Source organism: Podarcis pityusensis (genome assembly GCF_964106645.2).
Source record: "Podarcis pityusensis genome assembly, chromosome: 9".
NCBI lineage: Eukaryota > Metazoa > Chordata > Lepidosauria > Squamata > Lacertidae > Podarcis > Podarcis pityusensis.
This window is the reverse complement of record NC_138034.1, coordinates 9,255,941-9,273,751: the sequence shown is the minus strand read 5'-3', so window position 1 is coordinate 9,273,751 and position 17,811 is coordinate 9,255,941. Positions and strand designations below refer to the sequence as shown.

At 42.8% G+C, this 17,811-nt stretch overlaps 1 protein-coding gene across 1 annotated transcript in view; it reads right to left on the bottom strand.

Annotated features, from left to right (window-relative positions):
- Positions 1 to 17,811, bottom strand: part of LOC308485977 (cytosolic beta-glucosidase-like) — a gene marked incomplete at its 5' end in the record, with an annotated part of 68,525 nt that overhangs the window by 17,611 nt on the left and 33,103 nt on the right. The window contains one exon of the mRNA XM_081022205.1: positions 17,381 to 17,504. Coding sequence (XP_080878331.1) covers positions 17,381 to 17,504 — 124 coding nt within the window. The remainder of the gene's footprint in view (positions 1 to 17,380; positions 17,505 to 17,811) is intronic.

Sequence of the window (17,811 nt, the reverse complement as noted above, 5' to 3'; positions counted from 1 at the left end):
GTAATTCTCACAACCAAAAAATTGTGGTTAATTCTAACTTAAGGTTGAGAATGTAAAGAGATCCCTTGGAATACAGCGTGGCTCATACCGCTGCACTGAAGCCAGGGAGGCAGCGTTCAAAATCCCTGCTCAGTCCTGAATATCACTGAATGGCCTTGGGCAGATCACTTTGGCTCCCAACCTGACCAACTTTACAGGGTTGTGGGGAGGATAAAATGGAAACGTCCTTATAGATCTGGGATCTTTAGAGAAAAGTGGGATACAAATGTGGCAAATGGATGCTGAGATGCTGAATTTTGCAAGGCTTCCCAGATAAGGTAAAGGTAAAGGACCCCTGGATGGTTAAGTCCAGTCAAAGGCAACTATGGGGTTGTGGCGCTCATCTTGCTTTTCAGGCTGAAGGAACTGGTGTTTGTCCACAGACAGCTTTCCTGGTCATGTGGCCAGCAGGACTAAACCACTTCTAGCGCAACAGGACACTGTGATGGAAACCAGAGCACACAGAAATGCCGCTTACCTTCCTGCTGCAGAGGTACCTATTTATCTACTTGCACTGGCGTGCTTTCGAACTGCTAGGTGGGCAGGAGCTGGGGCAGAGTAACGGGAACTCACTCAGTCACGGGGATTCAAACATTCAGCTTACTGATCAGCAAGCCCAAGAGGCTCAGTGGTTTAGACCACAGTGGCACCCGCGTCCCTTATGCTTCTCAGATAAGGTTGCCCAACTTGGCATCCGTGGGAATACTTTCAAATAGTATACTATATGCCAGGGGTCACCAACACATTGCCTGAGAGTGCAGGCCAACTGGTGGAGGCCAGCTCTGGCACCCACAGGGTCTCCTTCCTCTGCTGAAATTAGGATTGAGGGAAACATTCTTTCTAAGCCAACAGAATGGGCTGTGGTGCATGTTAAGTGTCCACAACAGTTCCTCTAGTTTGCAAATATAATTATTATTATTATCATTTATTATTATTTATACCCCACCCATCTGGCTGAGTTTCCCCAGCCACTCTGGGCGGCTTCCAACAGACTATTAAAATACAATAGTCTATTAAACATTAAAAGCTTCCCTAAACAGGGCTGCCTTCAGATGTCTTCTAAACGTCTAGTAGTTTTTTTCTCTTTGACATCTGGTGGGAGGGCGTTCCACAGGGCGGGTGCCACTACCAAGAAGGCCCTCTGCCTGTTGTCAAGAATGTATAACTTGCTGTTGAAATGGAACACTCAGGATGAAACGGTGAAATCAGCTATGATTAAATGGGCACAAGATGTTGGACATAACATAATGATGGCCGACTGGGAACAGTTATGGACCACAGGTATGAAATTTACGGCATGTAATGCCCTAAGAGAAAACTTAATGAAAATGATTTATAGGTGGTACATGACACCAGTCAAGCTTGCAAAAATTTATCATTTGCCCGACAATAAATGTTGGAAATGTAACGAGACTGAAGGTACATTCTTTCACCTTTGGTGGACATGCCCAAGGATTAAGACATTCTGGGAGATTATTTATAACGAAATGAAAAAGGTATTTAAATATACCTTTCTGAAGAAACCAGAGGCTTTTCTCCTGGGCATGGTCGGCCAATTGGTGCCAAAGAAGGATAGAACTTTCTTTATGTATGCAACAACAGCAGCAAGGATACTCATCGCGAAATATTGGAAGACACAAGATTTACCCACCCAGGAAGAATGGCAGATGAAGTTAATGGACTATATGGAACTGGCGGAAATGACTGGCAGAATCCGAGACCAGGGAGAAGAGTCGGTGGAAGAAGACTGGAAAAAGTTTAAAGACTATTTACAGAAATACTGTAAAATTAATGAATGTTAGAAAAATGTTGGAATGAAGTTATATGGCTTTAGTAGAAACGTTATAAGGAGTTGAGTATAAATAGGTTAATAGAGTATTAAAGGAAAAAATAAGGTTAGAATGAGTTAAGATAATTATAGGATAGAAAACAGAGGAAGATGGAAAGGAATTGCTGAAATAATTAACAGAAGTGGAATACGAAAAGGGAGGTGTGAGGAGGTTGAGGAAAAAAGTGAATGAAAGATGGGATAATGAAATTGTTTGATTTATTTTATTGTTTTTGTTTTGTTTTGTTAGTTTAATGTATTGTATTGTATTGTATTGTATTGTCTTTTTAGTGTTTAAATTGTTGGAAAAGTAATAAATATTATTTAAAAAAAAGAGAGCGAGAAGGCCCTCTGCCTGGTTCCCTGTAACTTGGCTTCTCGCAGTGAGGGAAACCACAAGAAGGTCCTCAGCCCTGGACCTCAGTGTCCGGGCAGAACGATGGAGGTGGAGACATTCCTTCAGGTATACTGGGCCGAGGCCGTTTAGGGCTTTAAAGGTCAGCACCAACACTTTGAATTGTGCTCGGAAACGCACTGGAAGCCAGGGTAGCGCCTTTAGGACTGGTGTTTGTGGTCTCACCAGCCGCTCCCAGTCACCAGTCTAGCTGCCGCATTCTGGATTAGTTGTAGTTTCCAGGTCACCTTCAAAGGTAGCCCCACATAGAGCGCATTGCAGTAGTCCAAGCAAGAGATAACTAATATACTCACAGCCCTCCCCCCTCCCCAAGTTGGCAACCTCTTCTATATGCTAACTCCTAGAATGAACCTCAACATAAAATTAACTATTTTAAAACAATTGTCAGTGAATCAGTTTGATCTCTGGCACTCAGTTAAGCTACTAATGTCACTACTGGGTGTCTCTCAGATGAGAATGCTGCTTTGAGTGGGCCTGGGAAAACCTGAGAGAGAGAAGAGAACCCAGAAGACTTTAGGGGTGCCAAAAACATCAACCTTTTTAAAAAAAGGTGATAGAATGGATTGTGGAAATTGTCAAGGTATCTCTTTATTAGCTGCAGCTGGCAAAATTCTTGCCTGGATCTTAGCAAACCGTCTCCTAACTATATCCGAGGACATCCTTCCTGAATCCCAAAATGGTTTTCGACCTTCTAGGGGGACAATGGATATGATTTTTGCTGCTCAACAGATTCAAGAAAAATGCAGAGAGCAAAATCAACCCCTGTATATGGTGTTTATTGACCTAACTAAGGCCTTCGACACTGTCGATCATAATGCCCTGTGGACTGTCCTTATGTAAATCAGCTGCCCAGATAAATATGTGAACACCCTTCATCTCCTCCACTATAACATGACGGCAACAATCATGGACAACAATGGCTCTCAAAGTGAACCATTCACAGTGGGATTGGGTGCTAAACAGGGATGTGCTATCTCCCCAATGATCTCACCATGATCCTACACATTGTCAAAAGGAAACTCCCCACCAGGGTAGCACTCATATATCAAACAGATGGAAAGCTCTTTAATCTGAGTAGGCTGAAGGCAAAGAGTAAGTTTCCGTAACTTCTGTCATAGAGCTTCAGTATGCTGATGACGCAGTGTGTGCTCATTCAGAGGATGACCTCCAAACCATCCTAAATATCTTCGCAGAAGCTTACAGAAAACTTGGCCTATCACTCAATATCCAAAAAACCAAAGAGCTGCACCAACAAGCACAAAATAACCCCTCTGCAGTGCCACAAATCCAACTCAATGGTGTAGCGATGGGAAATGTTGATCACTTCTCCTACCTAGTTATCTTTCCACAAGAGTCGACATCGATGCTGAAATCCAACATCGCCTGAGCTCTGCCAGTGCAGCTTGCTCTCAATTGAAGTGCAGGGTATTTGAGGATCGGGACATTCACAGGGAAACCAAAATGCTTGTTTACAAAGCCACTGTACTACCAACCATATTGTACACTTGTGAAAGATTCTATCAATGGTGTCTCTCAAAAAATTTACACATCACTTGGGAAGACAGGCAAATGATCACCAGTATCAAAGCAATGATTCTTCAGCATCAACTTTATTCTACTGATCGTGTTGTTCGGATGCCTGATGATCGTCTTCCAAAGCAACTACTCTATTCCCAACTCAAGAATGGGAAGCGAAATACTGGTGGACAACAGAAAAGGTAAAGGAGGAAAAATAACCCCCAAAGAGCCCAAGGACTGAGCATGCTTAGTGACCTCTAACAGCCATGGAACATTGAGTGGCAGCTGGAGAAGAAAAAAGTCATCTCAAACTCTGAACACTACTGTTAGGGGTGAAAGGATATATTGTTTATGACCGTCTCAGAAGCTTGCCCTCAACACGACTTCTCCAACAGTTCAGCTCCAGTTTTAAATTTCTCACTCATAATGTATTTCCCACTCAAAATAAAAAACAAAGCAAAAATGTGAAGGCTGTCATTAGCTCTTTGATGCTCACAGCTAATTTTATATTTTGCATATACAAGCTAACAACCAGGGATGCATAAATTGGGAGTCGACCATAAAATCACCATAAAAATGATCTTTAAACTCCTCACTTTTACAATATAAAATAGAGCAATGACAAAAAAAGTTTCTCCCAGCAGGGGATAATCAGAAGGAACCATATTTAATTGTAACATTGTTGTTGAGAAATTATATGAAGCAGTAAAGTCTCTTTTCATGCGTATATACGAAAAATTAAATTACCCTTTGGGTTGAAAATCCACAGGCCTTTTTAATTTCTCTCTAAAAGATAAGTCCTTTGGAGAACTCACTGAAAACTCTGGGATTTCTTTGGTTACAAGTACCGACTCTAATCAGAATACAAACATTCCTGCTGTTCAGAATACATAGTTCTCTCCCAGAACCTTCACCAACCAAAACTCTGTACTATTTTAGGCCCAGGGACACATCACACAAGTTCTTTCACATTTTGCTGTAGGGAACAAATGTCTGCACTGCTAGCTCTCCTGCTCTCTAAAGAGTTTTATTTTTTAAGGCTTCAAATAGGTCAGTAGGTGAAGACTTTGAAAATGAGCAAGGAGTTGTTCCTTTTCTTTATACTGCTCTGTTCGACTAAAAATTCAATTAATTGCAACACTTTTTTTTTAAAAAAAAATAAACTTTTGCTAAGAAGAGAGCAAGGCTCTGAGGCAGCCTTCAAGAAAGGGCTGTTGCCAAGTGATGGCCCATCACTGTGGATGTGAGGCAACAGTTGATGTTGGACCAGGCTGAAGACTGTGAGTGCGATCCTGAGAAGCCAGAAGGACTCCGTTCTGGAAGGGAAGACTGTACATAAAAGTTCTTGGCATGTAAGGAGTGTTAATTGGAGAAGGAAAGTCATTGGGGAACTGACAAGGTTGGGGACTGAAACTGTAGCCTCACACAGCCACCGTCTAAAAAGCTAAAATCCTTTAAACGAACATTACAGCATATTAAGAATAAGCTTCAATAAATTTATAGATGCCTTGTTTTTAACTTTAACCCTAGTACTCTGTTTTGTTCCACAGCATCCATGCCTACTGAAAGTGTTATGCACTGAGTTGAATAGGATCCAAAATGCAGTGATCTGATTGGTCCTAGAACAATAGGATCCAGAATGCGGCAGTCTGATTGGTCCGCAGGAGCCACCCAATCCAACTCCAGATGGAAGTGAATCCGCAACCTGATTGGCCTACAGGAGAATCCCGGAATTAGCCAATCACGTGGGGCCCATTGTGTAAATAATGCATATAAAGCAGACATTTTGGGGGAACTTCCATTCCTCCTCACCACTGTGAGCTGAATAAAGAGCATGAAATCCACACTCGACTCCGAGTAAATTTCAGAAAAGTTAGTTGATACAGGAAAGGATGAAGGTTTTGTTACACAGTGGCAGTGGAGAGAAAGTGAGAGGGGGTATGCAATAGTGAAAAGGTTGTGGGATTTTTAAGAGCTCAGCAGGAAAAAAATTAATAAATACCAATCTTTACAGCATATTGGTAACTGATGGGGGAAACACATCTAGGTCATCAAGGCTAAGAAGTAGGTTCACAGTTTTCAGACCAGATTCTATTTGTGTTCTGTATCTTTTAAAACTTGTAATATATATTGGAGGTTTTTATTATAAGGGAGCCTATATTTTTTAAAAATTCAGCATAACTCAAAATAGATTTTCTTTTTTTCCCTTTTTTTAAAAAAAGAACACTAGGTAGGAGTCAGATCAAATTAATTTGGCCCACGAGCTACCACTTGACTATCTGTGCTCTGTATACCTGGCCAACACAATGTGTGCAATAGCTGTGGCTTCACAACTGTATCATGTTTGCGAGCTCAAATCCTCCACCGTAACCCCGCAAAGTTATTTGCATTTAATATTAATAGGACTTCATAACACATAATGCATTGTGTGCATTTTATCCAGTCACTTCTAATGCTCTGTTCTATTGATCAATATTTTTGTTTCCATTTTACCCTGACATTGTAAAGGCAAATATACAGAAGTGCAGTGCCAGTGCTTCATTTTGACATTGTAATATTCTTTCCGTACACTTGCATTTTCATTATCTGGAGACCATTGGAATGACAAGGCGTCCCCTTACAGGAACTGACAAAACTGCCTTAACTCAAAGCTGTAATGAAAAGGAATGACGGTGGGAGAAGGCTAGCAATTTATCAGCCAAAACAACCAATTCAGAACACAGATTTCTCCCCCAAAAAAGTATGCTATTCACTTGCACTTCCATTCTCCCCATCCCTGCAGAAGAAAGTAATTAAAATTTCACTCATAGCCCAGACAAGCCCTGCTCAGGGAGAACGGCTGGCTGTGCCATAGAGAGGTGCCATAGCTCAGTGGTAAATACATAAGAAAGAACAGGCTGGCTTGATCAGATCAAGGGCTCATCTAGTCTTGCTTCCTGGGGGGAGAGGGCAGTATCTGCTGGATGCTTTGGGAAAATCCAGAAGTAGGATATGAAAAAAAGCTCTTCCTCCCCTCCTGTTTCTATAGGAAGTAGCATCCAGGTCTACACAGTACTATTTTTCTAGAAAAAGAGGTGTCAGAACTCACCACTAATGCCTCCCTTCTTCTCTTATACAGTGGTACCTCTGGTTACGAACTTAATTCATTCCGGAGGTCCATTCTTAACCTGAGGTACCACTTTAGCTAATTGGGCCTCCCGCTGCCGCTGCGCCATCGCACAATTTCTCTTCTCATCCTGAAGCAAAGTTCTTAACCCAAGGTACTATTTCTGGGTTAGCGGAGTCTGTAACCTGAAGCGCCTGTAACCTGAAGCACCTGTAACCCGAGGTACCACTGTAATTGCAACAGTGCCCACCTGAGAGGTGCCGGAACTGAGTTTCGGTGAATTCCGGCTAGGGGGAAAAAACCCTAGGTATACACTGCCTCTGAACATGGAGGATAAATTTAATTGTTGTGCATAATTACCCTCAAAAAATCCCTCTCCCTTTAAAAGGAAGTAGTTCATTGAGACGTGTGGAATGCAGTTTTCCAATGTTAGCACTGAAAGAAACTAAATCTATCAGCTAATGGGCTCCTATAGATTACAAGGTAAATACTGTCAGGAGTTTGGCCTACACTCGAGTAGGACCCTGGCAGAGACATATGCCCGACTGGCATGTTCTCTCCCTCCTGATCTTTCATTCGGGAGCTTCATACACAATCGCTTTGAGGTCCTCTCCCCTAGCATGAAAGACGAAGAGCAGACTCCATTTGAGGATCTCTCTCTCATTACAGTCGATCAGGTATATGAAGACGAGCAGCAAAGTCAGTCCTCAGGGAATGTGCAGGCGACCTTGGAACGGACAGCTCACGGAAGAACCCCGACCAAACCTAAGAGGAGGCGTGTAGTGGTGATAGGGGATTCCCTACTGAGGGGAACAGAAGCAGTGATCTGTGGGCCTGACAAGATGTCTCGGGAAGTGTGCTGTCTCCCCGGGGCTAAGATCCAAGATGTAACTGAACGACTGCAAGGAATCATAAAACCCACTGACAAATACCCCTTCCTCTTGGTTCATGTGGGAACCAATGACACTGCAAGCAATAGCCTCCAGAAGATCAAAAGAGACTACGAGGCTCTGGGCAGGAAATTGAAGCAATTAAATGCACAAATTGTCATCTCATCGGTCCTCCCAGTTGAACAACGTGGCCCAGGGAGAGAGGGAAAAATAGTGGAAGTGAACAGCTGGCTTCGCAAATGGTGTAAACAGGAACCGTTTGGATTCTTAGATCACGGACTGCAGTTTCTTGAAGATGGACTTCTGGCAAGCGATGGGCTGCACCTCACAACAGTTGGGAGAAATGTTTTTGCCAAAAATCTCAGAAACCTCATCAGGAGGGCTTTAAACTGACTAATGTGGGGGAGGGAGACAGTGCTCCTGAAGGTAGGAGTCTATCAATTGATGAAGATGATCATCCAAATGTCATAGACCAAATGAAGCAAACAGCACGCAGACCTAGTGGTGGGAGGAAAAAATCCTTAAATAAGAGACACGGGGGAATGATTAATGGACTTCAATGTCTGTACACTAATGCGCAAAGCATGGGAAATAAACAAGATGAGCTTGAGCTCTTGGTACAGAAAACTAAATATGACATAATAGGCATCACTGAAACCTGGTGGGATGAGTCCCACGATTGGAATGTAATAATGGGGGGATACAATCTATTTCAGAGAAACAGACCAGACATGAAAGAAGGAGGAGTGGCGTTATATGTCAGGGATGTGTATACCTGTGAAGAGATCCAAGATTTAGAGCCTCAAAGCCAAAGTGAGAGCATTTGGGTCAAAATTAAGGGAGAGAAGAATAACAGTGACCTCATTGTGGGAGTTAACTATAGATCCCCAAACCAAACGGAGGACATAGATTATGCCTTCCTGGAACAGATGGCCAAGCATGCAAAAGGAGGGGAGATAGTAGTAATGGGGGACTTCAATTACCTGGATATTTGTTGGATGTCAAACTCAGCCAAGAGCATAAGGTCAAACAGATTCCTCATTGGCCTTGCAGACAACTTCATTGTCCAGAAAATGGGAGAAGCAACAAGAGGAACAGCCATTTTAGATCTGGTCCTAACCAATGTTGATGACCTGGTTAGTGGGGTAGAAGTGGAAGGATCATTAGGCACGAGTGATCATGCTCTTCTGAAGTTTACTATACAGCGGAAAGGAGCAGCCAAGCATACTAGGACTCAATTTCTTGACTTTAAGAAAGCCGACTTCATAAAACTTAGGGAAGTGCTGGGTGAGATCCCATGGACAGTAATACTAAAAGAAAAGGGAGTTCATGATGGCTGGGAGTTTGTTAAGAGGGAGACAGTAAAAGCACAACGTCAGGCAATACCAATGAGACGGAAACATGGAAGGTGCCTAAAGAAGCCAGGGTGGCTATCTAAAGAACTTTTAACTGAGTTAAGATTAAAAAAGGATGTGTACAAAAAATGGAAAAGGGGGGAAACCACCAAAGAGGAATTCAAACAAATAGCCAGCACGTGTAGACACAAAGTCAGAAAAGCTAAAGCACAGAATGAACTCAGGCTTGCTAGAGAGGTTAAAAGCAACAAAAAAGGCTTTTATGGGTATGTTCATAGCAAAAGGAAGAACAAAGAAACAGTGGGGTCACTCAGAGGAGAAGATGGTGAAATGCAAACAGGGGACACAGAAAGGGCTGAACTCCTCAATGCCTTCTTTGCCTCAGCCTTCTCCGATAAAGAAAACAATGCCCGACCTGAAGAATTTGGAGCAAATGATTCAGCAGAGGAAACACAGCCCAGAATAACTAAGGAGATAGTACAAGAATACTTGGCTAGTTTAGATGTATTCAAGTCTCCAGGGCCAGATGAACTGCATCCAATAGTATTAAAAGAACTGGCAGATGTGATCTCAGAACCACTGGCAGTCATCTTTGAGAATTCCTGGAGAACAGGCGAAGTCCCGGCAGACTGAAGGAGGGCAAATGTTGTCCCTATTTTCAAAAAGGGGAAAAGAGAGGACCCAAATAATTACCGCCCAGTCAGTCTGACATCAATACCAGGGAAGATTCTGGAGCAGATCATTAAGCAAACAGTCTGTGAGCACCTAGAAAGGAATGCTGTGATCACCAATAGTCAGCATGGATTTCTGAAAAATAAGCCATGTCAGACTAACCTGATCTCGTTTTTTGACAGAATTACAAGCCTGGTAGATGAAGGGAACGCAGTGGATGTAGCCTACCTTGATTTCAGCAAGGCATTTGACAAGGTGCCCCATGATATTCTTGTAAAGAAGCTGGTAAAATGCGGTCTTGACTATGCTACCACTCAGTGGATTTGTAACTGGCTGACTGACCGAACCCAAAGGGTGCTCATCAATGGTTCCTCTTCATCCTGGAGAAGAGTGACTAGTGGGGTGCCACAGGGTTCTGTCTTGGGCCCGGTCTTATTCAACATCTTTATCAACGACTTGGATGATGGACTCAAGGGCATCCTGATCAAATTTGCAGATGACACCAAACTGGGAGGGGTGGCTAACACCCCAGAGGACAGGATCACACTTCAAAACGACCTTGACAGATTAGAGAACTGGGCCAAAACAAACAAGATGAATTTTAACAGGGAGAAATGTAAAGTATTGCACTTGGGCAAAAAAAATGAGAGGCACAAATACAAGATGGGTGACACCTGGCTTGAGAGCAGTACATGTGAAAAGGATCTAGGAGTCTTGGTTGACCACAAGCTTGACATGAGCCAACAGTGTGACGTGGCAGCTAAAAAAGCCAATGCAATTCTGGGCTGCATCAATAGGAGTATAGCATCTAGATCAAGGGAAGTAATAGTGCCACTGTATTCTGCTCTGGTCAGACCTCACCTGGAGTACTGTGTCCAGTTCTGGGCACCACAGTTCAAGAAGGACACTGACAAACTGGAACGTGTCCAGAGGAGGGCAACCAAAATGGTCAAAGGCCTGGAAACGATGCCTTATGAGGAACGGCTAAGGGAGCTGGGCATGTTTAGCCTGGAGAAGAGGAGGTTAAGGGGTGATATGATAGCCATGTTCAAATATATAAAAGGATGTCACATAGAGGAGGGAGAAAGGTTGTTTTCTGCTGCTCCAGAGAAGCGGACACGGAGCAATGGATCCAAACTACAAGAAAGAAGATTCCACCTAAACATTAGGAAGAACTTCCTGACAGTAAGAGCTGTTCGACAGTGGAATTTGCTGCCAAGGAGTGTGGTGGAGTCTCCTTCTTTGGAGGTCTTTAAGCAGAGGCTTGACAACCATATGTCAGGAGTGCTCTGATGGTGTTTCCTGCTTGGCAGGGGGTTGGACTCGATGACCCTTGTGGTCTCTTCCAACTCTATGATTCTATGATTCTATGAGCTTCAAAAGCTTTCTTCTGCCTGAACATCACAGCGACTGATGCCAACAGACATCGGCACACTTAGGGATCCGCAGAGTCTTCACAGCTCATGCGTGACATACCTCAGCAACTCAGCATTTTGGCTAATCTACCGTATTTTTCGCTCTATAACACGCACCCGACCATAACACGCACGTAGTTTTTAGAGGAGGAAAACAAGAAAAAAAATATTCTAAACGAAACAGTGGATGTATGATTTTTGTGGTTCATGCTGTGGCCACAGACATGTGATCTGACAGTGAGTTTGGAGTAGCCCAATGCAAAAATCCTGAGGATCCATGTGGATCCATGCTTTGTAACCACGTTTTAAGTGGGGAGGGAAGGAAAAGCACTCAAGGATCAAGGAGCACGTGTGGGGTGTGTGGAGAAGGATGCTGCTAATAATGAAGAAGAGGGGTATAAGGGGAGAAGGCTCCTCTCCTCTCCCGCTTTGCTCCTTTAAAGCAAGCAGGCTCTGCTTTTCTCCCTCCTCCCCGCTCATCCCCAGCTTAGCGAGCTGAAAAACTTTGCTGCTATATAGCGAGCTGAGTGGGGAGGAGAGAGGGACAGAGAGCCTGCTTGCTTTAAAGGAGCCAACCGGACAGGAGCCGCTTACACACAGGAGCCGCCTACACTCGTGTAAGCGGCTCCTCTCCTCTCCCGCTTTGCTCCTTTAAAGAAGCAGGCTCTCTGTCCCTCTCTCCTCCCCACTCAGCGGCTCTTCTCCCGCTTTGCTGTTTCAAAGCGAGCCACGGAGGAGGGAAGGAAGGGGAACCATGGATCCTCTGCTCACGACTGCAGCAGATCCCCCCCGCCACCCGTAGGCATTCCCTCCGTAACACGCACAGACATTTCCCGTTACTTTCTAGGAGGAAAAAAGTGAGTGTTATGGTGCAAAAAAATACGGTACTTTATTTACATATAAACACACACAGAGCACTGCAACATGGCTCCCTCTCTCTCTAGCATCAGACAGCAAAGAGAAAGAACAAAGGACAATAGTCCACTTCATGGAACACAGGAACACAAACATCCTGTCTCTGTCACTTCCCACTCTGTGGAGTCAAAACATATACCGTCATGTAAATGACAAAAATCTCATGACTGCAATCATGGAGCAGGAATTCTAACAGATATAACCAACCTGATGGCACAGATCAGATTGTTCCTCTGAATTTGCCTCTACTATTTTCATTGAAGTCTTCAAATAGCTACGATGGCACTTTGCCAGGGGTGAGTTGTCATTCAGATCCTAGAGCTGCCCATTAGAAAGCTTCTCGGCAGTTGTGGACTGCTGTGCCAGTTGAGGCATATTCCTGGGCTGGAAGGTAAGTTTTGTTAGGGGGGAACTGACAAAAACAGATATTGAAACCTTGGAATGTACCTCTTACGGACTTGAGTCATGAAGAGGAGGAGGCATGTCATCTGTTCCCCTCTTAAATTGATTCTTCACCATTGGAGGGGAGGAAAATCAATGGCTCTGTCTTTATGCAGCTTGATTTTGATATTATCCCCACAGAAACCAATGCTGAGCATCTTTAACTTCTAGACAGTAACAGAAAATCCTACAGTTGTTAAAACTTTTACACGTCGAAAGCCAAATAAGAGGCTTTTGTTCCAGGGACAGTGTTTCAGATTTCAATAAGCAGGGAGACCAGCCAAGTCTAAAGGGGCTACTGGTGGATGTTCATGATTAATTTACGACGAAGAAGAAGAAGAAGAAGAAGAAGAAGAAGAAGAAGAAGAAGAAGAAGAAGAAGAATTTATTATTTATACCCCACCCATCTGGCTGGGTTTCCCCAGCCACTCTGGGCAGTTTCCAACAAAGATTAAAAATACATTAAAATGTCATACATTAAAAACATCCCTGAACAGGGCTGCCTTCAGAAGTCTTCTAAACATCAGATAGTTGTTTATTTCCTTGACATCTGCTGGGAGGGCGTTCCACAGGGCGGGCGCCACTACCAAGAAGGCCCTCTGCCTGGTTCCTCATAACTTGGCTTCTCTCAGGAAGGGAACCACAGAGGGCCCTCGGCGCTGGATCGAAGAAGAAGAAGAAGAAGAAGAAGAGGAGGAGGTGGAGGAAGATGTGGAGGGGGATTGTTATTTATGAACACTTGGCCATGGTGATTTTGAATAATGATAATACAGTGGTACCTTGGGTTACATACGCTTCAGGTTACATACGCTTCAGGTTACAGACTCCGCTAACCCAGAAATAGTACCTCGGGTTAAGAACTTTGCTTCAGGATGAGAACAGAAATCGTGCAGCGGTGGCGCAGCAGCAGCAGGAGGCCCCATTAGCTAAAGTGGTGCTTCAGGTTAAGAGCAGTTTCAGGTTAAGAACAGACCTCCAGAATGAATTAAGTTCTTAACCCGCGGTACCACTGTAGTCATATCAGCACATATCAATGAGTTACAGTTGTGAGGGTTATCCTCTTCACCAGCCTTTTTAGGCAAAGGGATCTATGCACTTAGGATACATATCGAGCACACAGGTCTATAGTTGTCTATTACAATAGTCACAAGACCAAACGAGATGATGTGTTCATTGTGGGAATGCAATTAATACGCACATTTTTTTGTATGAATAGTAGCTGTGGGAGAGCCTGAGATGCATCAGGATCACGACAGGGGTGAGAAGGGCGATTTTACCCTTTTCTCTTTTGTGCCCCTCCCCACAAATTGCACTACATTCATCAGCAGGGAAGCCTCAGTTGGAGCCAGGAGTAAGCAGCAACTTCTTAGGGAGACTTGGGGCAACTTTTCACATTATAATTTCAATCCAAAGAACTACTAGTTCTGCTAATGCAATAGGGATTTACCAGCCCCTCAAGAACTGCCTCCCCCAACTTGTTCAAAGTCTTCCCCCCTCCATCTAAATTTATATTTTGAATGTACACTGAAATTTTAAATCCATACCTAGGATGAATACAGTAATTTGCATATGGTTACACTTTCATAGTTCCTCCACTCATAATCTGCAGTTTTCTTCTGAGCATAAACGTGGTGGGTCTTGTGCTGAGACAGCTCTCATATTTCAAAGAAAACATAATATCCCATAAGGCCTCTCCATTTTGAAGCCTGCAGGCACCACAACTCCTCAGTTTTGTTGTTAACCGAGGCTCCAGGAAGATCTGCCTCTCCACTCCATGTACCATCAACCCACCCAATGTACTTTGGAAGGATGAAGACAGCCATCTTCAAATACCTCAAGGACTGTCACATGGAAGAGGGAACAAGCTTGTTTTCCCCTGCCCTCGAGGGTAGGGTAGGACTTGAACCAATAATGATAATAATAATAATAATAATAATAATAATAATAATAATAATAATAATTTATTATTTATATCCTACCCATCTGGCTGGGTTTCTCAAGCCACTCTGGGCATCTCCCAACAGAATATTAAAAACACGATAAAACATCAAACATTAAAAACTTCCCTAAACAGGGCTGCCTTCAGATGTCTTGTAAAAGTCAGATAGTTGTTTATTTCCTTGATATCTGATGGAGGGGTGTTCCACAGGGCGGGCGCCACTGCTGAGAAGGCCCTCTGCCTGGTTCTCTGTAACCTCACTTCTCGCAGTGAGGAAACTGCCAGAAGACCCTCGGAGCTAGACTTCAGTGTCCAGGCTGATCAATGGGGGTGGAGACGCTCCTTCAGGTATACTGGGCCAAGGCCGTTTAGGCAAACTCGGCCCTCCAGATGTTTTCGGACTATAACTCCCATCACCCCTAGCTAACAGGACCAGTGATCAGGGATGATGGGAGTTGTAGTCCCAAAACATCTGGAGGACCGAGTTTGCCTATGCCTGGTTTAGGGCTTTAAAGGTCAGCACCAACACTTTGAATTGTGCTTGGAAATGTACTGGTTTCAGTTACAAGAAAGGAGATTTTGACTTTCCGATAGTATGAGCTGTTTGGCAGTGGAAGAGTCTCCCTTGGAAGGTTGCGGACTCTCCTTCCTTGGAGGTTTGTAAGCAGAGGTTGGATGGCCATTTCTCATGGATGCTTGAGTTGAGATTCCTGCATTGCAGGGGGTTAGACTGGATGATCCTTCGGGTCCCTTCTAACTCTACAATTCTATGATCAAGTATTATTTGTTTCTTTGACAAGCTCAAGACCAGCGTATGGTTCCAACCCATGCATGGTGACATTCTTATTAATTACCTTTTAATCCAGCTCAGGTACATGGTACCCAATTTTATCCTCACAGCAAGCCTTTGAGGTAAGTTAGGGTGAAGAGATAGTAACTAGCCCATATTTTTTCCAGAACTGGAAAATATGGTTCCGGAACTGGAATATTAATAGATAATGTGTAAAACGTGCAGGGGTAAGCAAGGAAATAATAAAAGAATCAATTGAATAATTATTAAACTACAACAACACAACAAGATGGAAGAAGTTAAAAAAAATGGAGATCACACATGGGTGAAGGGGAGTGGGGGGTATAGGGGAATTTATAAAAAAATTCTAATATAATATTTCTAATTGTGTTGCATTTATATATAGCAAAGGGAAGTCTCTAGCAATTATGTATACTATAATCTAGTCAACTATGTAATAGGCTTATGTTACAAAACAAATATGGATTTTAAATTTGATGTTTGTAATTCTTTTTCGGTTTTGGAATAGAGGTTTTTTTTAAAAGAAAAATAGAGATAGTAAGTAGCCCAAGGCCACCCAGTTAACTTCATGGTTGAAGTGGGGATTCCCCAGTCCTTGTTCAAACACCATGTCACACTAATTCTTGTGTTTCTTCTTTGGACCTCTTTGTGAATGGAAGAGACACAGCTCTCAGGTGGGGCAGAATCAGCAGAAACTTCAATTCTTTGAATGACAGACATTGGGCGCGTTTCCCTACTCATCCATGACAGGCCAGCACAGATCACTTTATAAAACCCTGTTGCAAGAACTGGAGTTGAAATGAAATCAACCATAGCGTTTTTTCAAAGTGGGTAGATTTGACATGGTGTGACTATTTGGACACTGTACAATCAACGGGGTATATGTGGAGAGTGTATTAACGTATGGTCTGTGTGTGTGGTTTGGGAGCTGCACGGTCAGGGGAAAAACAATGCTGTCCAGGGTTGTAAAGACTGCAGAGAGAATAACTGGGTGCACTCTTCCCACCTTGGGTCAAATTTATGCTTCCAGGTGCCATAAGAAAGCTGCAGAGATAGCGCAGGATAGTGCGCACCCCAGAAATGATCTCTTTCAGCTTCTGCCTTCTGGAAGAAGGTACAGAGTTATAAAGACAAGGACTAGCTGCCTGAGAAACAGTTTCTACCAAAATGCAATTTTGGTTTTAAACGCATTATAAGGAGTCTGAATGGGAGTATATTGTATTTAAAAATGCGGTGTCAGAGTTTTTAGGGGGCTAACCAGGTTGGGACAGCAGGCTTGTTGGTTTTTGAATGTCATATGTAGATTTTTCAATTTCGTTGTTCTGTATGGGACAATGACAATAAAGATTATCGTATTGTATCGTATATTTTTGGACACATGCATCACAAACTATCTTTTTTATATTTAAAGAACAAGCTATTTTCAGATGAACAAAACAAAATAGATAAACCCGAGCACTGTGCAGACTTTTTGAAAAAGCAGCACAATTATTTTGTAACAGAATTGTCAACCAACCTGTATTTTACTTGTCTGACCAGTAAAACTATATTGTGTTAGGCAAGCATTTCTGGGATCTAAGAGCCAATGGACTCCAAATTTTGCCCTGGCTTTACTCCCGAACTTCCAAATTCTTTCAGATTCTGCCCCAACCCAATAGGACTTTTCCTGTCCTGGCTTTCACTCCTCGATCTTCCTAAGATGACAATATTTCTGAAATTAATCGTTCTCAGCTCTATTTTCCTCTGTCAGGTCATATATCAATTAGCATAGCCTACAATTTTAGCATTATGAACACCAGATTGGGGGGGAAAGCAATTTCCGTTAAATTTTCTCATTTCATTCCACTCTAAGATGGCACAGAAGGACTAAAGCTACTTTCTTTCCTATCTGCTAAACATTTTCTCCTCTAATCACAATGCTTTTGTCTGACGTACATTAGCCTCTAGAATCACTAGTCATTGCTAAATGCAAATAGGCACACAGGAAAATTATATTAAGTTTGCACAATTGATCTTTCATCATCCTTAAATTGTACCTTTTAAAATCTCCAGTAAAGTCAGCCTGAAATACTCCCAGCGTTGAGTGTCATCGAGTGCAGCAGGGTCACTTTGGGAAAACCCATTCTCGGTGATGTAAATTATAGGGTGATTATATGTATCCTAGAACAAGGGAGCAGAAGTTTTATTCAGAACAGATGTTAAGAAAAGCCCATAAAATCAGGTGCATTACCCTCTATCTACTTTAAGCTACAACCCAAAACTAGTTTTCATCAAATTGCACTGACCCTATTAACTTAATTTTCCACAAGCTGACCTTTTATGACTAACAATGGAAAAGCAAAACTGTGCAAATACCCATGAAGACAGAGAAATTACTTATTTTAATGAGAATACTAAAATATCTTTTTCCGCATTAGCATCTGCTATATTGTCACTACTTTTTAACCCCTCAGTCCTGGCAAGCGAT